General features: G+C 37.5%; 3 protein-coding genes across 3 annotated transcripts in view; 2 read left to right on the top strand and 1 right to left on the bottom strand.

Annotated features, from left to right (window-relative positions):
* Positions 1–23458, top strand: part of LOC134654030 (COP9 signalosome complex subunit 4) — a 176516-nt gene that overhangs the window by 1018 nt on the left and 152040 nt on the right. The gene's annotated exons all lie outside the window — the stretch shown is intronic.
* Positions 1–23458, top strand: part of LOC134654049 (inner centromere protein A) — a 77783-nt gene that overhangs the window by 48314 nt on the left and 6011 nt on the right. The gene's annotated exons all lie outside the window — the stretch shown is intronic.
* LOC134653807 (pancreatic lipase-related protein 2) lies at positions 49–22797 on the bottom strand. Its single transcript, XM_063509172.1, has 8 exons — positions 22154–22797; positions 21177–21276; positions 20312–20460; positions 14282–14348; positions 11984–12171; positions 11156–11374; positions 901–1054; positions 49–148 (listed from the first exon to the last, which is right to left on the bottom strand). Exons 1-8 carry the CDS (start codon positions 22197–22199, stop codon positions 85–87), a joined length of 987 nt encoding a protein of 328 aa, XP_063365242.1. The 5' UTR covers positions 22200–22797; the 3' UTR covers positions 49–84.

Genomic DNA, 23458 nt, shown 5'->3' with positions numbered 1-23458 from the left:
ATCCTTATTATTAGACTACTACGTACGTCTATACAATTCTTTAATAAGTATTTTCTAAGACACAGGGCGGCTGTTTCCTGAAGCTTATGGCCCGTTTCTCGCAAAAGGAGGGCTCTCATTAGTCTCCAAATACATTTTTCCGCTGAGGCTGAAAACATGAACATATTATGGCCTTATTTTTTTACCTAAATTACTCAAGTAAAAGATATTTTTAAAGCAGACTTAGAAAATCGACCAAATCTCTACAATTCTCCGGATTTTTCTAATCAATTAACCGCCCTCTGGTCTCAAGACGTACATCAAACGGCTCGTCCCGTCCACGCACACGTTTATGTCGAGCACGTTCCCGTTATTGCACTCCTAAATCGGCTCCTGAATCCACAGCGGGATTCATGCGCGCGACGTGACGCGTATAACGCTCGTAAACCCAGCGTTGCCAGTTTAATCAGACCCTTTGATTGCGATATTTGCGGTTGGGGATGAATTATAGATTTTTAGTGGTGAAATTTAAGATTTTGTTTTGTCCGTCTTCGTCGTCGGAATTCCGCAAGGACTGACTTCGAATGCGTTATTGTAGGAGATATTAGTAGTTATTTTTAACGGATTTTTAGGAATCCAACAGGAAGATGCTAAGAGGAGCTTGTTCCTCTTAAACATACAATCTCGATTGTTAAATTCTTAAAGGACATCTATTAGAAATATTTTGGGAAATCCAAATGATAATAGTCTTGTCAAAACTATCCGCCACCGTCAGTCAACGAAAAACTCTAAGTACCTACTCGTTGTTGCTATAGGCTCCTCAGCGATCCCCTTGTTTAAATAAAGCATGGCGCCTACCATAAGTACCAAGTCCGGTAAGCACCAAACAAGCTTCATCAACCTTCAAACTAATTTACTCACGGTGGGCGCGCTCCAAAACCCATGTATCCATCAACTCGAAAGCTACACAGACGTGGCGAGCCCCTCCACTGCCGGCACAGCGTCGCCGGGAACCCTCCTGGGTTTAACACTGATTCTGCATACAGACGCCAAGCTCGGTTGTGGCTGCATCCATCTGAAAATATACAAGATGAGCTTCATCAATTGATTAACTGCTAATGATTGTAGCATTTTCCCCCAAAAAGCGCCAATAACGAAGTTACTCTGGTAAATCATCGGAGACACCTTGTTCGGGTCTAACTATCTTGGTTCTTTATAGTTTCATTCTGAATTGCGTTCCTCACTTCTGGTCTTCTTATTTGCATGAATTCTGAATTTTAATCTGTTTAGAGTGGTTATTGGATAGATCTTGATTAGATTTGCATTTGAAACGACTGCCCACACACAAAAAATATGACGAAATGCAACACACGTTTCGACTGATGAGTATTTCATGCTCTAATATTTTTTTGCAGAATGGCTGCATACGTATGAACTATGAACTTTCATCGAAATGTTCAGCCTCCGGTCATCTGAAATTTTTACCTCTACCACATAGGTATTTACATCGCAATTATATGGTCAAACCAACATTTAACTGACAATAGCAGATTATTAACCAAAGGGTGAAAGGCACTCATTTCTGCCGAGGTAGTTTTGTGCTGGAACGCAGTGAGAGCGCCAATAGTCCGAGGCTGAAATGATGCATTTCACCCGAGTTAAACACTCTACTTTTCATTTCGAATACGAGGAAAGTAAAATGCATGTGATTTAAAAAAAAACATGACAGAGTTTAAATTTTTATACTGTTTCTTGAGGGTACATTCAATTAACAAAAGGTAAAAGAATCGTTATTCATGGAATACGGAGATAAAAATCAGAATGGAAATTGTAAAACAAATCAATTTAAAACCATATTTCAATTGTTTATCTTTAAAAAAATGAAAATAATTGTACTCGGAAAGTTAAATGCTCTAGTGCAGAAACGTATCACTTTCTGCACACCTTTTAGAACAACAATGACCCTCTTTCAGAGCATGAGAAATGAAAAAGCTTTTAATTTTACACTTGTTTTGATTAATTGGTTATATAATGCATTCAAGTCCGGTCGTTAATCAAAACTAGCACAAAAGCTTCCTTTGCGGTGGGATTGGAATGAATTCCCAATTCCATTGAACGCTCCCATTCGTTACGAGATGATTTAATTAAATGGCTTTTGATATATTTCATTGGTACCGATGATTGAATTTTGTGGGGCATGCGAGGGCGTTAATGAAAGGATATTAAGGTTAAAACTAATTGATTGTATGTACAGTACCTATCGATAAATATTGCACATCGAAATTTCGGCTTGGTAGAGCGTTGTCTCTTTCTCTCTCTCATTGTCTTCAATATTATTTTTCTAAAGACCGATTTAACAGCGGAACTATAGGTACCCCAATTGTAACTTATTTATTCGCAACGCAACCTACTAACATTTGCTTCGTGGTCTTATCGCTGGGAGCGATAGCTTATACGTAAGCTATTGACATTTTAGGTTGACGATCAATGTTTGGCAACGCGCCAGCAAGGCTTGAACTCAAGATATCGGTAACATCTACCTGACAGTCTTTCATTATAAATAAAATCGGTTCCACTTCCTATTTCGCGAGAAAAGTCGCTTATAAAATGGATTCGTTATTCGTTATTTTAAAACTTGAATAAATCGTTATTTGCATACTTTTTGAGACAAATGGTATAAGAAATAAGTCGTAATATTCCATGAATTGCAAGTAAACTGCAGAATACACTGCAATACGTATTTTCCAGACCACTGACTTTGTTCTGTTGTGAATTGTAAATGCAATTTATAACTTAAGACAATAATCCTTTGCCTTTAAATAGAACAAAGGATTGTCAGAAGAATGCATTCAGAACAATAGGTTACTAAGGATTATTTTTGAAGGGATTTACTGGACTTTCTTTACAGTAGTTTGTAAATGTTATACAAAACTGGGAATATTCGTGCCTTGTCGCGGTGAGTTTCCGAGCAAACGAGAACCTCAGGATCAGTTTGCTCATACATAGCTAGCTTACCAAACTCTGGACTCCGAGAACCAGTATAAGAACGTACCCTTTCCCATTAAGCCAGGGACAGAAGACAGGCAAATTCTAGGGGAGGCCTTGGCCAGAAGGCAAACTGACAAGGAAACATCAAGTTAAAAACACAATTTAATATATGTATATAGATTAAGTTTAAATGTCAGAAATAAAGGCTATATTGTTATTGTTGTTTCCCATTACGCTTAGTTCATACTGATTTAGAGATCAGGGCTCCACTGGTTTGTTCAAGAACTCGACTTGCTGAAGTTTTGTAAGCAATCAGAATACACAGTATACTGCCGTCGGCGGTTGTCGAAGTTTCCGCAGCTGATGCCGTTAACAATTGTAGAACTGTCTTTGTGATCTTTGGCTGCAACACTTGGCAAAGTCGTATCTTTTTTAATTGCTTTAATATCGACCTTAGGCCTTTCGAATAAAGCTGTATGTAGCAATAAGTAAAGTTGTAGCAATAATCTAATGCAGTATCAACGCGGAATTCCCAGCTAGAGTTAGATCAACAACAGGTATTTTACTTTCAAGATATCAATTGAAACGAGTTACTTTGAATTAGGCATAGAATAGGATTTACATATGTAACTGGTCGTATGCCTATTACAAAATATTAACCTAATTTGTTCATTACAAAACACACAAACTAGAAAGAAATACCTTGAATACTAAAATCCCTTTCAGTCGCGTATTTCATGCATGATTCCAATGAATAATGTCACAATTACAACTTGAAGTGCACGTTTCGTATTTCACCACTTGTGGTTTCATTAAATATATAACCCACTATAAATTTTTTGCTATTTAGATTAATAACTTGCGTAAAATAACCATCACAAGTTGAAACTAACCCAAATATGTGAACTTTTGGCATTAGAATGACAGTGACATTGACAGCGTGACGTTCGGTCGTATTGAAGTCTGAACTCCTAGTACAGAGTTAATACAAACAGTCCAAAACGCCTAAGATTTTAAACTTCCCGCTATGTTTTGAGTATGTTTGCTACTGGTGAACGTAAAATACTTCCACACAGGAGTGTTTTTCGGAAAGAGACTAAAAATATCCCAAAGTAAAATAATGCTTGCAGGTTCGTGCGTGTAGAGGGGCCATAAAGCGTTCCTTTTTATTACAATTTAGTCTACTCAAACTGACTACCCGATTATTGCCTGTGAATGTGTGCGTAGACGTCATTGAGAATATCTCCGTCTTTCTCTAAGACGCAAGCGTGAAAGGGATAGATCTTGGTAGCATCGAACTTTACGACTTTTGACCTCTTCCTCGGTTATGGTAGCCTGGTACTTTTGGTAAACATTTGTCTTAATAAATCACTGGTCGTCGGGTTGCATATCGCTAATAGGTACGGGGCAAATAACCTCTTCCTCAGTCATGGTATCCTGGTACTTTCTGATTAATGTTTGTCCCAGTATGTCGCCATTAAGTCGCCAGTATGTCGCCAGTATGTCGCCAGTATGTCGCCAGTATGTCGCCAGTATGTCGCCATTATGTCGCCATTGTGTCGCCAGTATGTCGCCATTATGTCGCCATTATGTCGCCAGTATGTCGCCATTATGTCGCCGTTGTGTCGCCAGTATGTCGCCGTTGTGTCGCCATTATGTCGCCGTTGTGTCGCCGTTGTGTCGCCATTATGTCGCCATTATGTCGCCGTTATGTCGCCGTTATGTCGCCGTTATGTCGCCGTTATGTCGCCAGTCGCCAGTATGTCGCCGTTATGTCGCCAGTATGTCGCCGTTATGTCGCCAGTATGTCGCCAGTAAAAGAGTATAAAAGGCAGGAGCGGACCGCCGGTATTGATTCATTCTTCAACCATCGGCTAGCAGTGACTCTGGTTCTCGGGCGTTTAAATATTCGGTGAGCAAAGTTCCTCTACTACTGTTACTATGTTTGTTTTTGCCGGGAATTATCCTGGTGAATTTAAACGTGGAAATGGTGTCTGTGTTTGGTTTTACGGGGACAATATCGTCGTAAAGCTGATCTTAGACTTTTGTGGAGATTCTTTGTTACCGTGTACGGGATTTAAATATAGTGAAGTTTCCTACGCAGTGTTTTTCTAAGTGCCGCCACGTTATGCAGGGACAATATCGTTGCATAGCAGGGGCTTGGAAAGCGTGTTTGTGTTTGGTTTTACGGGGACAATATCGTCGTAAAACTGAACTCAGGCTATTGCGGGGATTCTTTGCTACTGTGTGTAGTTATAGTGAAGTTTTCTACACTGTGTTTTCTAAGTGCCGCCACGTTATGCAGGGACAATATCGTTGCATAACAGGGCTTGGAAAGCGTGTCTGTGTTTGGTTTTGTGGGGACAATATCGTCATAAAACTGAACTTAGATAGCGGTGTTTAAGGGAATTTCACTTCTGTGTTTAGTTAGTTTGATTTTGTGAGTAGTTTGGTTCGTAAAATTGAACCTAGTTATTTTAGTGTTTCACTATGGGGTCTTTTGCTATATAGTTTAAAACCAGATCATTGTTTGGACTGACTGTTTGTCCGACTGGACCGCTCACCCCTTGCGGTGTTAAATGTGAGCTGTCTAGGAGTCTTTTTGCTCCAAGATGAGGGTTATCTTGGCACCTTCTCTTTACCAACATAGAAGATGAAAAACGTCTCCCTCCTTAGCTCTCCAATGTCCAGCTGTTAGATGAATAATGGGGATGTCACGTGCGCATCATCCGGAGTAATCTGGGCCCATTTGAAATCTACAGTATTTGGAGGCTTCGTATATAAAATATATTTATTTATACCACTTATATACATAATAGGGCCCTGTCTTACCCATGTTGCCACCCTGCCTCTGTGCAACCCGCCATGGGGGGAGACAAGACCACGAGCTGTTAGGTTGCATTCTCGGAATCGCTCGCCGAACTCTTACAGCTTCTTAGTAGGGATACACTTGCATATATTCCAAAGTACCAGGTCGATGGTAAGTACGAACTGTGCTTTGGTTATACTAGAGTAGGGACAAGGGTAGGTTTAGGGTAAATTCACACACTAATTATTCGGAATTTAGGGTTCGTTCTAGTCTTGGTCTGTAAAACTGATGTATTTCTCTTTTTAAGGGACTTCAACTACGGTCTTGCTAAACTAAAATTGTGCGTAAATAGGTATAGGGTTTCAACTGCTTAAATCTTCCAATATTTTAATTTATTTGGGGAAAATAATTAATGTAAAATCTTATCTCTATTTTTATTTATGAAATTCTGGTTTTCTGGTGTAAAGACGAGGTACTGAGTATTACAATCATGTTTCTAAGGTATTTACACAATAAAATCTTAAATATCAAGCTGGGATTAGGAACACAGTCTATTCGGAGATAGAAAATCGACGTCTAGCTGTTTTAGGGAACCTTTGGCAGGCATGAGTAATCCAAAGGATGATTTGAGTGAAATAATGCTCATCTTGATATTTCAGTCTCATAAAATATAGTATATTTTTAACAAATAAACTTAGTACTTCGTTTATACTTCTAAAAGACTAGAAATACAGTTTATATTTTAGTTCTGGGGAATGGAAATGGGATTCGCATCCCTAGCTTTTGAAATAAAAAAGAATAGTAATTTTGATGACTGATGGATACTTTGACACTTCTCTTCATAGTCATCTAGGCACGCATAGGTTCCGAAGTGTTGGTCATAGCCCGTCTGGCTAAAGAGTAGGGTAGGAGTTCCAATTGATCTTGCTGATTGGACTAGGAGCCCCCAATCCTGCATCGAGCGTATGGGTAGCATATTTCGTATAGAAGCTGTTAGTTAATAATATTAACTTGAAATGCTAGGGTGTAAATGGGCATACCCCAGGAGTGCTACTCATATGTTATCCCGGAGGCTTAATAGATTGTGGCAGGCTTTTACCAACCCCATTTTTAAACTCATTTTATCAAACATATTTCTTTTATATTCATATTATCATATATGCTGCATTTACCTAAATAACATTATTTGAAGTAAAATATAACAACATTTACATTACAATAATAAATTCTGGTAACTTTCAGTACTATTTCTGTATTTTAATAAATTATTCTAGTAAGTTACTCGTTAGCGTCATAATAAATGTGCTTCCAATATCATAATATACTTTTCCTAAAGTCCAGGTAATTGTAAATAAAATCAGAGTCCAAAATTTAGCTGATACTCATTAAAGAACCTAGGGTAACGCGGTTCACATCGAGGGGTCCTAACGCTAGACTAGACGATCACGACTAAATTACTTGGCCATATTTCAGGGGTAGATTAAAAGGGGGGTTTATATTATGGTTAGTTAAGTAAGTAAGTAAGTAGGTAGTGGGAGGTTACAGATACAAAGTACCCTGTTATCATTACCTACTTAAGTGTACATTAACGATTAAAGCGAAGATGTTACGGATAGATGTCTCAGATGTCTGTCTCTGTATAATAATTTGAAATTTATATTTTAGAAGAATCTGACAGATGAAACATGAAATTAAATCAAGTTATAAATAACGATAACCGTAAACAACGTGGGCAATTTTAAACAAACCTAGATGTCTCCCTATGTTTATTTTAAGTCTCATATGACATATATTTAAATATCGTCTCAGCTTTTTAGATTGAACGTGTTAGATATCATGAAATTATTCCTTAAGTAACGCACCTGCTCTGCTGCTGAATTGCTTTGATCTTGATACATTTGTAAAAAGGGAACGACGAATAAAGTCACTCTCACCCCAGGCACAGCCCCAAGGGCTTAACTCAACCGAAATACGAAGAAACGTCGCGCTTAACTTCTTTATTAAGTAACCTACTTGGGAGAGACTCGCAAAATGCTACCCTAGCTTATGAGTAATACAGTTTAAGGTGGACGTAATTTAGAGTGGATTGGATGAACAAAGTTGAACTGGCTTCTTAATTTTCGAAGTTTAAATTTAGTTTATAACAGTAAGAAAATAGTAAAATAATTAAATTAAGCCGCCACGTACAGTGCAGTGCAACAGCAAAGATGTCTAGTTTACACACGGGATCTTCATTTACAGTATGCACCAATATCGTTTCAAGCGCATAGAAATACGAGGTATTCCTTATATCTAGGTATTCCTTTTGAAGTGAACACTTCTTTAGCGGCGCTGTGCACTTTTTGTGATGGGGAAAAAATGTTAAAAATGTTAAACTCGTCGCAACCGTAAGACGTAAGACGGTCACGTGACCTGCTCGAAAAACTGTTACTTCAATGTCATTGAGTTTTTCTTTATTGATTTAAATGCCATCTAGTGAGTTTCGATCTAACTGATATTAATATAACTCGAGTACTAACAGTGATGTGCTTAGGGGTTTCAAGTAATGCGACTAAATAAAGCTAGATGGCGTTAACCTCAATTATACAAAGTGCTGCAGACATTTTGCAACAGTGATTGAGTTTTCACTTCTGCCAGCACTCCCGGAGTGCAACCCGTTGTTTTTTCTGTGTCCTGTGTGTTCTGTGGCTGTTTCTTTTACTTTGTTCCTCCTAGCAGCAAGGAAGATAGCAGAAAGTGGTCGGCGAAAGTTCTTATTCTCTTTTTCGTTGCCGGTGTCTTAAATGTCACGCTACCGCAATGTCTTAATCTTATTTGTCGCCGCACAGTTATAATGCTAACTGTACCTACAATTCTCGTGTACGTATGACAATGTAACATTAGGGCCATGGTGGGGCCATGCCACTAAAATATGTTAATAATTTTTGCGCAGAGCTTAAAATATGTGCGCGCGTGAGCTCATCTGTATTTATGAATTTTACGGAATATTTTTTTTTGTTTGAGCAACGTGTTCTCACTGCAGCTGTTTTGTTACTGTTCTCGTTTTGTGGATATGGGGCATCATAAGCTTAATTATGAACATGTAAGCTAGGCTAGTGTTCTGTATATAGCAGAAAAAACATGGACTTTTTCCCCGATGCTGAAAATTCAAGACCGCCTATTGTGGATTCAGGAAAAGTAGTATTAAATGCTGGCATCGTACTAAATAATAATAACTATGCCTTAAATGTTTTACGGAAATTTAAGTTAGGAAAATAAGTTACAGTGACATTATTTTAAAGTGGTAAAATAAAGATATTTTCTTGAATTATTAATATCCTCTTGTGGGAGTTGTAATAGGTGTATAGGAAACGCCTTTCGTTGTTTTCATGCACAATTTATTAATTATCAAGTACAATGATAAATGTAATAAATAAAGTGACGGATCGATGTTTTCAGAAAATGAATTTAGTAAAATCATGGATAAGTATATACATATAGGTAGGTATACTAGGTACATACTTTTTAAGACGACCGGTGCGGTGCAGTCACCTTCAGTCACACTACAAGGTCCATTAAAATTTCTGAACACTCCTTTCTAGTCAACGTCAAAGTGTGTGCTGTGTTCTAAAGCCTCTCTCTAAAATTCTATAGCTTCACGCTAAAGTATGTGAAAGATATCTGCTTTACATTCCTCAGTAAACGCGTCCGCCGTATGCAGGTTAAAGGACGCAAATATCCATAAACTCAACATAAAACAGATCTAAAAGGATATGCAAGGTACGAGATAACCCACCTCGTTATAAACCTGCCCTAACAGCCTCTAATAATAGCATTTTAAACGGCAATAATTTGGCCGATCCCCGCGTCCTTGGATGTGATTTCGATCCCTTACCAAGAACGACCGAATGCTCAGGATGAACAGTTTAATTGCCTCCGAATACGTATAACTGTTAGGGATCTTTAGGTCTTTTTACAGTGGTTTAAGCAAACATTTGTCCGCGATCACGCAACCAATTGGGATACACGGCCTTGGATGTTATTCATCGTTCCCCGCATGAAACCACCATAAGCGCGACCTCCAACTACGCAAAGCTGTTAAAGGTCCCTCGGTTGCAGTTAGACTGGTTTAGTTAGGATGGGGATACAAGGCCGCCTCCCAGCCTCCCTCTGACGTAACGCATCGATCGCACGAATATGCGGTTATTGCTGATGCAGCGTTTTAGAGTGATAAAGCGCTTTTTAAAGAGCTTAACTTTAATGATGCTTTTTATTTGGAGATAAGTCAACGAATTCCGACTAGAGCAGGGACAGACCAAAAAGGAGATTTCCTCCTATTTTTATAAGGTCGACTATAGAGGGAGAACCCGCGCTACACTAAGTAAGCTATTTCACCAAAATCGTTATGAGATTTAGAGTAAAGTAAAAATGTATTTGTGTTAGACTAAACCATTTCGACAGAGATACAAATTAACGTGATTGTGTAATTACTAAGTTAGACTGTGTTCTAGAGAACAATTGCCACATTAATTATACTGTAGTTTTATCTCTGCACAGACTTTTAAATTTATTCAAAGTACCGAGGCTGCAATAAAATACGATTTAGCAAACGAAGCGCCGGACTTGAGACATTACTTTAAAGCTTAAAGAAGAATAAATCATAAACTATACTACGTATGCATTGAAAATCGTAGTGCAACGGTCATTGAACGTAATGCAAGTGAAGACAAGGAAATACTAAGTCAGGTGTTGAGAAATCATACAACATGCTCGTAATCTCCCTCAAGTCTTCAGTAATCCTGTTTAACATCGCGCTACGTACGCAGGTGCATACTATTTCTTAAGATACAATTATATACGCAAACAAGGAGATTAAAAAAGTGTATGTTGCGCCATTTACCTTTCCTTGTTTTACTTCCTCCTTCCTTTCCTTTTATTTATCTTGTTTTGGAGGATCTGAAACTCCTAATTAAACCCACCAAAAATACGTAATAGGTACCAGCTATTCAGCCTCCATTTCCAGCCTTGCGAGTAGGTACAAATTGGCAGGTCTGTTTATTACATACCCAGTAGGGAAAACCTTGGCTTATCGGTGATACTTGGTAATTCGGTGATACTCCGTTATTATCTTACACAGTTCTCACCATGAGGAAATGCGAGCTATAAAATCGTTGGCAGCTGTCAGTTTTGATGCTTGCAGCAATTTAATTGCTTACATTTTAGCATTGTAAGCTCAGCGTAAGATAACAACGCATTAACACCGAATTACCTAGTATCACCGATAAGCCAAGGTTTGCCCTTCATGCTATTGAACGCAAAGTTACGACTGCAAAACAGTCCTGATCGTCACATTACCCCTTATGAATTTACCCTTTATGAATATTTATTTTATCAACTTACACATAAACCCGACCTCCCGGTTCCTGATGAGCTGGTCGACCCAGCAGCCCGGCTGCACCCAGCTCCCCGGGTTGGGGTAGAAATCCACGTCGCCTATTGGCCGGGGGAACCCGAAGACCCCAGGGTTCGTGTGCAGCACGTCCACGAAGGCTGCATCGCCTCTTGCAAGATGGCCGTCGCTGTTAGTTAAACCGTAGCCGGGGTAGGCGGGATCCAGGCCTGTGAAGGTGATTTGTAGGAATAGATTTTGAGAACCAGTGAAAGATGCAGTGATGGACTCCTAGCTCGATTATTATTCGACGTTCAGCTATGTAATGTAGCCGTGTTGCAAGATTGCATTATTTTGCCACTTACGAAAGAACGAGTATTTTCTTCTTATTCTATGAAAGTGCGCAGTGCTTGCTGGGCGGGGATGAGTATAAAGGCTTCGTCACACAGGCGCGTTTTCCAGGCGGGGCGTGAGCGGGGCGCGCGGGGCGCGCGCGCGCAGCTTTAACATATAAAACGCTCTCGCCCCGCTCACGCCCCGCCCGGAAAACGCGCCTGTGTGACGCAACCTTTAGGTAATCCTGCTTAGGATCTTGACGCGGTAACATTTTATTTCTCTTCCATGTCTAGCGCTGCACTGTCGCTAGCTATGTGAAAAGGATTTCAGTGCAGTCTCCGCATGTCTTAAGATAATACATTATTTTTTCTATACACATATATCTGGCCTTGTGAGCGGTATTTTGGTAAAGTATCTTCTCTACCAGAAGCAAGAGTTGATGTACGTTTCGAGCGCTATTTCGGTCTTGAAGTGTCAATAAACAAAACACTATCTCTTATTACCAGTAATCCTGCCCAGCAACAGCCCTCTCTTCCTCAATTCCTTCCCGCCGAAGCCAGCTGCCTCAGCTCCAAGCGAGAACCCGATGACATGTAACGAGGAAGCACGGACTCCTGCGCGCTCCAAAAACTGCACGAAATCCGCTAAGCGGGCTCCCATGTAGCGGGTGTTGCGGACTGCCGTTATATACCTGGAATGTTTTAGGATTCGGTTCAATAGAACCTGGAAATGCAATTAAAACTGGAAATGCATTTAAGAGAATGATAGTGGAAACATTTGACGCAGATCGCACAGGTCTGAACCCATAATACACGAGCCTACTCGTGGTAAGTTCATCAGGAGGCGTATTATGTAATCTACGACTATACGAGTCATTCCGGTATACGAGTTACGGAGGGGGGTATTGAAATTTTTTCTAGCCAAAAGTAGTCGCGTCATGGACACGGTTGAATATCACTGTTCTAGAGTATTTATACTTATTCAGTACCTAAGTAAACAACTAAAAACATTTGATACATCACAATTCACAGATAACGGTATTCTTCTGAATGCAACGATAAATTTCAAACTCTCCGTTAATCATGTGCTCTGAAACCTGACTGTAAACGTGTATTTGTATTGCGCTAGAACTTTCAACAGTTTCGACTATAGGTATTCCTCATGTGCATAATTCAACTACAGTTTACAAGTTCTATACAAGACTTAATTATGCGATCTACAGACGTAACTATCACAACATTGTACTGAGGTTTAGCTGAGCGACAATCGCGTGATGTCAGCTCTGTTAATATAAGTTAGAGAAGGTAAACTTAATTATTATGGTAATACATTAGTCAATTTCAATCTATTTATTTTCTTCTCTAAATCCATTTTTTTCCACCGTCTAAAAAAACTTGTTTTAAAATGCTCAAACTCTTTAAAATAATACTACTCTTGACCTAGTACGAGTAACAAGACTTTGAAATTATAATTAAAGCTGGATTTATTTTCAAACTAGGTACGCTACTCTGAGAACCACCTCGCTACCTTAGCAACCGATAGAGTAGTTGTAACACTGGTTGTAACTAATTGATCCACACAAAGAAAAGAGCCTTGTGAACACAGTACACATATCTCTTCCGTCCCACTAGCTTCAATTACTTGAAACAATCCGCTTACGTAGTTACCTACATAACCTTATGTGGGTGCATAAATCTGGAGCAAAACTTGGCACAATTCCATGAAGTTATAAACGTGCAGCTTAAAACCGTCCTGAAGAAAATAGGCGTGCGGTGTTCCCTAGTCTAGAGAAAATTTATGATACAGACTGTCAATGTTCATATATAGTTTCATTCAAAGAAAATATTCCATGATAGTTGCATTCCTCATTGATGTGGTAGTTGAGTTTGGCAGCTTAAAGTAATACTTCGGTTATTTATGCTGGAAATTGAGCAAGTTGTCAAAACTATATTTTATATGGCCCTTTGCTTAATTTTGTAACTGCTCCGTATAGTAGGTACATACTCATAAAGACCTAAAATTAGCTTTCGTTACGATTTATAATCGACGCTATTCAAAATATGTATAAGAATTGACCATAATTATGAGGTATGCAGTTTTGTATGAATACAACTCCTGTTGAACTCCCATCAAAGTAACATGACGTAACTACCTTCGCTTTCCTTATAATAAACTGCCACATTGACAAGTTGGAAACCTGTTGTCTGTACTATTTACAAGTCTCTGCTCTGTTTGCGACAAGCGTTTGCTTTTAAAAGCTTTTAATTCATGCCCGGCCATTTCCATCTGCTAAATGTTCTTGTTCATTGCTTGCGATGATGATTTGTAGCGCAGCCATACAAAACATTGTGCATTTATGTCGGAGAGATTTAACCTGTCGTGTGCTAGGTACTTACTGTAAATTTTTAGCTGTTCGAATATGATATTAGAGTCTGTGTGGCAAGAGAAGAGTCGTGGAATGTATGGGGCCCAATACATTCCACGACTCTTGTCTTTCTGAACAGCACAGACTCTAGTAAGTTTATGTTTCGAATAGCCAGCAAGATTATTAATAACATCATCAGCTTGGTAGTGAGCTTGTCATTCTAAAAAGTGAAATACAAAATCTGCTTCAGTTCCTATAATCTTGTGGTTTTTGCCGAGACATTAACTTGTTTTTTTTAAATACAAGATAATGGCGTGCTGACTGCAACTACTGCAACACTCTTAACAGTCTTATCTGTCAGTGGACCTTATATCTTAGCTATAAGGTATACTTACGAATTGAACCGGGGCGATAATAGTATCAATGCATAACTTACCACGGAAACGCCACGAGACGTGCCCAGTCGACCGACACGAAGTTGTAGTCTCCCCTAGATAGGTATGCTGCAACATTTTTGGTAATAGTCAATACAATATTTATATCACAGTTGTATTAAGCACCTATAAAATCGTTCAGAAACAATATAACCATTCATTACTTTCTTTATTCCTTTAAAACTCCAAAGAGAATAGAATAAGTTACGTAACCGGGATTTATTTTCCAATTATGATAACCTATTATTAAAACCATTGCTGCCTTTGTTAGTTAGCAGTTAGAATAGAGTAGGTACGTGTTTAACTAGTATTTATCTGTGATGCTTTAGGTAAACGCGTTTACGACTAAGATATTAATTTAATACTTTTATACTCACCTAATACATAAAAAATACGTACGTACTTAATCAAAAACATTTAAACAAATATTATAGTCACAATTTTTTTTTTCGAGTATTGATAGATGATCATCGGTTATTTTAATCCTGGTGCATTTTTTCGAGACTGATTCGTCTTAACGAGCTGTAACGATTGAATCAAACAGACTTCAGATACGTAAGATAAGTCAAGTTTACTGACAATCAAAAATTATGTGACTTTTCACACATTTATAACATGTTATATAAATATAAAGGTATCAACTACTTTATTAATTTCGAGCGTATAATATATGTATATCGTATTACGTTTACAATAGACCTGCATGTACGACACCTGCTCCCATTTATGCATATCCTACACATTTCGGGCAAGATTCTCGTTTGGCTCCATAAGTAATTGATAGCGCTATTATAATACCATCGTCAGGGTAATAAAGGCGCTCGTAAAGTAATATTACTACCCTCGCTTGCCCTATGGCTTCAGCTGGAATAATAATAAGTACATACCTATAATTTAAATACCTAGTGGAGGAAAATTTAAAACTCAGTGTGAACTCAGTGCTTGCGTCGAAAATCAGCTAAGTACTCAGGTTACAGGTGTATGTACCTAAAAGCAATCTCAATAAATGGTTATATACATATTATATTACTATACAAATTAATCCTACCTAAGTATATTGAATTCTGGCTATACCCTTTATAGGGTGCCATGTGATTCTATGATTTTACTAGCTGTTGCCCGCGACTTCGTACGCGTGGATTTGTATATTGGTGGTTATATATTTCTACATTAGCTTAGAACATTGTGCAGCAAGTGATTGCGGTAGGACGGTTAATCATTTGTTAATTATTAATATTATACAACGCATGAGACTTTGTCTTTCACAACCTACGAAGTTTCAAGCCCCTAACTGAATAAAATTGTCCTCGATATAATCCCTCTAAACCCCCTTAGAAGATTTTCATGTCCTCTATTTAATAAAACCTACTACCTAACTACCTATTTACGAAGTTTGAAGTTCCTAGCTTTAAATAAAATTTGAACCCTATACAAACTTTCAACCCCTTTTTAATCATTTTAGGGGATGATTTTTTAAAAGCTGAAATTATTTTTCTTGTATTCTAATAATATGCCTTTATACAACGATTCAAGTCCCGCACTCAAAAAAATGTTTGGCCTCCAAACAAATTTTCAACCCCTTTTTCACCACCTCGGGGGATGAATTATCAAAATCTCTGAAATTAGTTTTCTTCTCTTTTGATAAAATATATTTTTACAAAGTTTCAAGTTTGTAGCTTTAAATAAAATTTGAACCCTATACAAACTTTCAACCCCCTGTTTTAACCCTGTTAGGGGATTCATTTTACAAAACGCTAAAATAACTTTTCCTGTCTTCTAATAATATCCCCAAATAGAAAGATTCAAGTCGAGCGTTCGAAAAAATGTTTGATATCCATACAAACTTCCAACCCCTTTTTCACCACCTTAGGGGATGAATTTTCAAAAACGCTAAAATTAGTTTTCTTGTATCTTAATTTAATACCTTTTTGCAAAGTTTCAAGTTCCTAGCTTAAAATAAAATTTGCACCCTAAGACGAACTTTCATCCTCTTTTTATCCCCCTTAGGGGTTGAATTTCCAAAAAATAGCAATTACTTTCTTGTAATCGGCTATTATGCCTTTCTAAGAAGTTTCAAAGCATTTGTAATGGATTAAAACTTTCAACCCCTTTTTAATCCTGTTGGGGGATGAATTTTACAAAACGCTGAAATTATTTTTCCTGTATTTTAATAATATCCCGAAATACAAAGATTCAAGTCCCGCGTTCGAAAAAATGTTTGATATCCATACAAACTTTCAACCCCCTTTTTACCACCTTAGGGGATGATAATTCAAAAACGCTGAAATAAGTTTTCTTGTATTTTAATAACATATATTTTTACGAAGTTTCAAGTTCCTAACTTAAAATAAAATTTGAACTCCATACAATCTTTCATCCCCCTTTTAACCCTGTTAGGGGATGAATTTTACAAAACGCTGAAATAACTTTTCCTGTCTTCTAATAATATCCCCAAATACAAAGATTCAAGTCCCGTACTCTCAAAAATATTTGATTTCCGTACAAACTTTCAACCCCGTTTTTACCACCTCGGGGGAAGAAGTTTTAAAAACGCTGAAATTAGTTTTCTTGTTTTTTTAATTAATTATCTTTTTACGAAGTTTTAAGGTCCTAGCTTAAAATAAAATTTGCACCCCAGGACAAAGTTTCATCTCCTTTTTTACCCCCTTAGTGGTTGAATTACCTAAAACGTCGCAATTCCTGTTTTTTGTCATCGGCTATTATGTCTTTCTAAGAAGTTTCAAAGCATTTTTAATGGATTCAAACTTTCAACCCCTTTTTAACCCTGTTAGTGGATGAATTTTCAAAAACGCTGAAATTACTTTTCCCATCTTATAATAATATCCCCATATACAAAGTTTCAAGTCCAACACTCACAAAAATATTTGATCTCCATACAAACTTTCAACCCCTTTTTCACCACCTTGGGGGATGAATTTTCAAAAACGCTGAAATTACTTTTCCCGTCTTATAATAATATCCCCATATGCAAAGTTTCAAGTCCAACACTCACAAAAATATTTGATCTCCATACAAACTTTCAACCCCTTTTTCACCACCTTGGGGGATGAATTTTCGAAAACGCAGAAATTAGTTTTCTTGTTTTTTAATTTAATACCTTTTTACGAAGTTTCAAGGTCCTAGCTTAAAATAAAATTTGCACCCCAGGACAAAGTTTCATCCCCTTTTTTACCCCCTTAGGGGTTGTATTACCTAAAACGTCGCAATTCCTTTTTTTTTGTCATCGGCTATTATGTCTTTCTAAGAAGTTTCAAAGCATTTGTAATGGGTTCAAACTTTCAACCCCTTTTTAACCCTGTTAGGGGATGAATTTTCAAAAACGCTGAAATTACTTTTCCCGTCTTATAATAATATCCCCATATACAAAGTTTCAAGTCCAACACTCACAAAAATATTTGATCTCCATACAAACTTTCAACCCCTTTTTCACCACCTTGGGGGATGAATTTTCGAAAACGCAGAAATTAGTTTTCTTGTTTTTTAATATAGTACATTTTTACAAAGTTTCAAATTCCTAGCTTAAAATAAAACTTGCACCCCATACAACCTTTCATCCCCTTTTTAACCCCCTTAGGGGTTGAATTTCTCAAAATCGCTTCTTAGCTCTTATACATTTTATAAATGCAACCTAGTGTCCAAATTTCAACTTTCTAGCGTTTGTAGTTTCGGCTCTGCGTTGATGAGTCAGTCAGTCAGTCAGTCAGTCAGTCAATCAGTCAGGACACGTGCATTTATATATATAGAAGACTAGCTGTTGCCCGCGACTTCGTACGCGTGGATTTGTATATTGGTGGTTATATATTCTACATTAGCTTAGAACATTGTGCAGCAAGTGATTGCGGTAGGACGGTTAATCATTTGTTAATTATTACACAACGCATACAACATATATATATTATACAACGCATGAGACTTTGTCTTTCACAACCTACGAAGTTTCAAGCCCCTAACTGAATAAAATTGTCCTCGATATAATCCCTCTAAACCCCCTTAGAAGATTTTCATGTCCTCTATTTAATAAAACCTACTACCTAACTACCTATTTACGAAGTTTGAAGTTCCTAGCTTTAAATAAAATTTGAACCCTATACAAACTTTCAACCCCTTTTTAATCATTTTAGGGGATGATTTTTTAAAAGCTGAAATTATTTTTCTTGTATTCTAATAATATTCCTTTATACAACGATTCAAGTCCCGCACTCAAAAAAATGTTTGGCCTCCAAACAAATTTTCAACCCCTTTTTCACCACCTCGGGGGATGAATTATCAAAATCTCTGAAATTAGTTTTCTTCTCTTTTGATAAAATACATTTTTACGAAGTTTCAAGTTTGTAGCTTTAAATAAAATTTAAACCCTATACAAACTTTCAACCCCCTGTTTTAACCCTGTTAGAGGATGAATTTTACAAAACGCTAAAATAACTTTTCCTGTCTTCTAATAATATCCTCAAATAGAAAGATTCAAGTCACGCGTTCGAAAAAATGTTTGATATTCATACAAACTTCCAACCCCTTTTTCACCACCTTAGGGGATGAATTTTCAAAAACGCTGAAATTAGTTTTCTTGTATCTTAATTTAATACCTTTTTGCAAAGTTTCAAGTTCCTAGCTTAAAATAAAATTTGCACCCTAAGACGAACTTTCATCCTCTTTTTATCCCCCTTAGGGGTTGAATTTCCAAAAAATAGCAATTACTTTCTTGTAATCGGCTATTATGGCTTTCTAAGAAGTTTCAAAGCATTTGTAATGGATTAAAACTTTCAACCCCTTTTTAATCCTGTTGGGGGATGAATTTTACAAAACGCTGAAATTATTTTTCCTGTATTTTAATAATATCCCGAAATACAAAGATTCAAGTCCCGCGTTCGAAAAAATGTTTGATATCCATACAAACTTTCAACCCCCTTTTTACCACCTTAGGGGATGATAATTCAAAAACGCTGAAATGAGTTTTCTTGTATTTTAATAACATATATTTTTACGAAGTTTCAAGTTCCTAACTTAAAATAAAATTTGAACTCCATACAAACTTTCATCCCCCTTTTAACCCTTTTAGGGGATGAATTTTACAAAACCCTGAAATAACTTTTCCTGTCTTCTAATAATATCCCCAAATACAAAGATTCAAGTCCCGCACTCTCAAAAATATTTGATCTCCGTACAAACTTTCAACCCCGTTTTTACCACCTCGGGGGAAGAAGTTTTAAAAACGCTGAAATTAGTTTTCTTGTTTTTTTAATTAATTACCTTTATACGAAGTTTTAAGGTCCTAGCTTAAAATAAAATTTGCACCCCAGGACAAAGTTTCATCTCCTTTTTTACCCCCTTAGGGGTTGAATTACCTAAAACGTCGCAATTCCTGTTTTTTGTCATCGGCTATTATGTCTTTCTAAGAAGTTTCAAAGCATTTTTAATGGATTCAAACTTTCAACCCCTTTTTAACCCTGTTAGGGGATGAATTTTCAAAAACGCTGAAATTACTTTTCCCATCTTATAATAATATCTCCATATACAAAGTTTCAAGTCCAACACTCCCAAAAATATTTGATATCCATACAAACTTTCAACCCCTTTTTCACCACCTTGGGGGATGAATTTTCGAAAACGTAGAAATTAGTTTTCTTGTTTTTTAATATAGTACATTTTTACAAAGTTTTAAATTCCTAGCTTAAAATAAAACTTGCACCCCATACAACCTTTCATCCCCTTTTTAACCCCCTTAGGGGTTGAATTTTTCAAAATCGCTTCTTATCTCTTGTACACTTTATAAATTCAACCTAGTGTGCAAATTTCAACTTTCTAGCTTTTGTAGTTTCGGCTCTGCGTTGATGAATCAGTCAGTCAGTCAGTCAGTCAGTCAGTCAGGACACTTGCATTTATATATATAGATAGAAGATTGTAACAAATGCACCAATAATCGTTTACGTCGAAATAAATTATTCACATCTATCCCTTCACCTTGGTACGCAAGTTTAAAAAAAAACCGTTGAGGGTATTATGTTTTTACTTACCATCGCGCAGTGTAGTAGTGCTCCGGCCAGTACTGGCTTCAGTGAAGCCCATAAGATATATAATTGTCGGGTTGGACACGTTGAAGCGAGTCCGCCGCAGAGACGCTCTGTTGCCTACTGAGATCAGGTCGAAGGTGGTAGGATTTGATCTGCAAAGCATATAGTCCATAATTGTAACCCTTGTCTTAAATGCCAGAGGCGCGGCTCATGGGTCATTTCATTGGTCACAAATTATGAGTGAAAATCGTGAGTGTAAATCAACAGCACTAGAAACCTCCCCATTAGAAAACATATCTAAGCTATTACGTTGATGAGGTTTATTTAACCACATTAATTGACAAGGTTAAAGTTAATCCACTGCACGGCTTTGAGCGTATTAGGTCATGGTCAATTCATCATTATTCATTACCTAATAAAAATATATTCAACTACATATAAGTATTTACGAAGTACCTATTAGGTATGGATATATCGTAAAATGACGATCTAGATTTTATTTGGATGGAATAAATAGTTTATCAATCTATTTTGAATAAGTATTCAAGTTTTAAATAAAGCCGGTTATGTCAATAGAGAAATAAAGAGGTCAGGAAATGAGAGTTACCTATACGTAGTCAACCAGATCTTGACAGTAGAAAAAGGCGGCAAATTTGAAAAATGTAGGCGCGAAGGGATATCGTCCCATAGAAAATTTGAATTTCGCCTTTTTTTACTGACAAGATTTGGTTGACCAGCTATAAGTACCTAGTAAATAAATGTAGGTAGGCAGTTGGAGGATATGCCAGATATATGGCACCACTAAAATATGACTTTCTGTCTATGTTTGAAATAAGACAGTCCTTTGACAAACTATAAAAGTACTTACCTAGTGAACAGTTTGTACTGTATATCCTGCACGTCATCATGGGGGCAGCAGTAGTAGCACGGCCCCACAGGCGCGCTCATGAAACATATCTCCGAAACACCTACGACAAAATTATTATCCCCAACTGAACCAACTTTTACAGATGCTCCACAAAGCACTCGGGAAACGGCTGAGGGAGGCAACGGGCGACCCCCGCGCGGGCAGCTTTCTCGCGCAGAGAATTGCAATCGCAATCCAGCGCGGGAACGCTGCCTGCGTATTGAGCACCCTCCCGAGGGCACCAAATTTTGATAGGTACCTATTTTTAATTTTAGATATTTTAATGGTAGTTAGTTTTAGTTTTCTATTCCTGTCTATGTCTTTTAGTAATTTATAATAATTTTGGTTCGTATTTATCTCACAACAAAGCACTTTATACCATTTTGTGTTTCTGACGCGTAAAAACACATAAATACGAGTATGTTATATCGTAGGTAAACCAACTTTTACAGCTACTTTCACTCTAAAATAGACGTAATGTTTTTAAACAAACGGTTGGATTTAGAAGATATCGATGCTTGTGTGAAACTTCAACTAGATACCTACTGAAAGGAACGCTCAGAGGAGGTGCGGATGTTTTGTGACTTGGCGACTCGCCAAATTACTTTGACACAATTGATATAAATTTAATTGAAATTTCAATTGATATAAAATCAATTGCCATTAATAACTATGATCTAAGTATCTTCCAACTAATTAGTTCGGTACGAAAGTTATTGTTTTCATTCTGAAATATGTAGGTACTATACGTTAGGTACTTCTAATTGAGCACGCTTTCGCTCTATTAAAAAAAATTAAACATAGGTAAGGTTTCCTTCTACCTATTTAAGATTTGTCAAAGAAGCAATTAGGTAGACACGTGTTCCAATTACTGAAGAATGTTAACTAAACCCGAGCATGAAACTTGTATGAATTTCATCCGAATTTACAAGACTCACCAATGAAGAAGGTCGTCAGCCGACACGCGGACGAGCTCAGCAACATATTGCCGCTATTCAGCCGCTACCCCAACCCCAGCCCGCGACAAGTCGGAAAACATTAAAATTCATCTCGAAACACGCCGGTGCATTTTCTCGCGTAACGAGCCCGAAGCCCGGAATCCTAGGCACAATAGACGGGCACAATGCTTCGGAACTCGTTAAAAAACTTCCCCGAGAATTTTTTTATTAACCGCTACCGACTTATTGGTTTATTTTCACAGGCCACTGCAGATGCCGGTTAAACCTTGCGGTTAACCTTAAACTTGACTATGAATCTTCACTACGGTACATTGTTTTTCTTGCTGTCTACGCGGAGTGGAATAAACGACTGATTAGGTTTTGATCTTAACCATGGCGTGCTCGAACGACGGTGACGCAAACTATGTAACAATATCAATCGACGGAAATTTGGGCGTGAAATGATTGCGTTGCCGAAATTAAGGCTAATGCATAGACCCTTCAAACGGTTACATTACTTTGGCTTACGACAATTTCTTATGGCAATTTCGCAGCGTTTTTATCTAAGACTTGATACCTTCAGCGGAGATCAAAAGAATAACGTCTGTAAACATGTGACATATATTTATACTTCAGCCGCTTCACTTAACCTATCAGTTTCCTCATTTCATAGTTAACCACATTATTGATCCGGGCTCGCAAACTGAGTTAATTTAACGCGGTTGAAGTCTAAACCGAGACGTTATTAAATTAGGCACGTAAACGATATTGCAGGCTCCAGCACGGGCATTAAGCTGTCTCGGAAGAGTTTATGGAGGCTGTATAATCATTTCTTCCCTTAATGAATATTGGATGGTGATGGAAGCGAAACAATAATTTACAAGCAGACGAGGTGTCTCGCGCCTGTCTTACTAACACATCTTATCTTAGTGTTCATCCTTGACTTTAGAATCCAACAACACACTTTTTTACTCGCCATGGTTGTGTTTACCTCTGACACAGTAGCCACGACTTGGGCTAGTGAAGTAAGGTTAGCTGGTGATGAGAAGCACTTTTAAATTATTAATGGGAAATTCGCGAACCCTTCTCAGCTGGCCAAACGAGTGTTTTTCGCTGATGTTTTTATGTGATTATAATAAGTATGTCCCTTATGAGATCTTTTACAAGACCATCTCATTCGTACAGGAAATTAAAACGAGGTTTAATGTGTTTAACAATTATTACTCTCGGTAGGTACCTACCTTTATAAAATTGAAAGCGCATATCCATTTAACTTCAGTGTCTGCTACAGAAAGAACTTCATAA

This window comes from Cydia amplana, chromosome 14 (genome assembly GCF_948474715.1).
Source record: "Cydia amplana chromosome 14, ilCydAmpl1.1, whole genome shotgun sequence".
In the NCBI taxonomy this organism is placed as follows: Eukaryota; Metazoa; Arthropoda; class Insecta; order Lepidoptera; family Tortricidae; genus Cydia; species Cydia amplana.
The sequence above is the reverse complement of the archived record's forward strand: the minus strand, read 5'-3'. Positions and strand labels throughout refer to the sequence as shown.

Bases quoted from the DNA above. Each gene is read 5' to 3' on its own strand.
- LOC134653807 (XM_063509172.1), bottom strand. From the start codon at position 22,199: ATGTTGCTGAGCTCGTCCGCGTGTCGGCTGACGACCTTCTTCATTG. The intron at 20,461-21,176 runs GTAAGTACTTTT...TATGCTTTGCAG, and splicing joins CAGTACAAACTGTTCACTAG to ATCAAATCCTACCACCTTCG. The intron at 1,055-11,155 runs GTAAGTTGATAA...GTATATTTTCAG, and splicing joins CCGGGAGGTCGGGTTTATGT to ATGGATGCAGCCACAACCGA.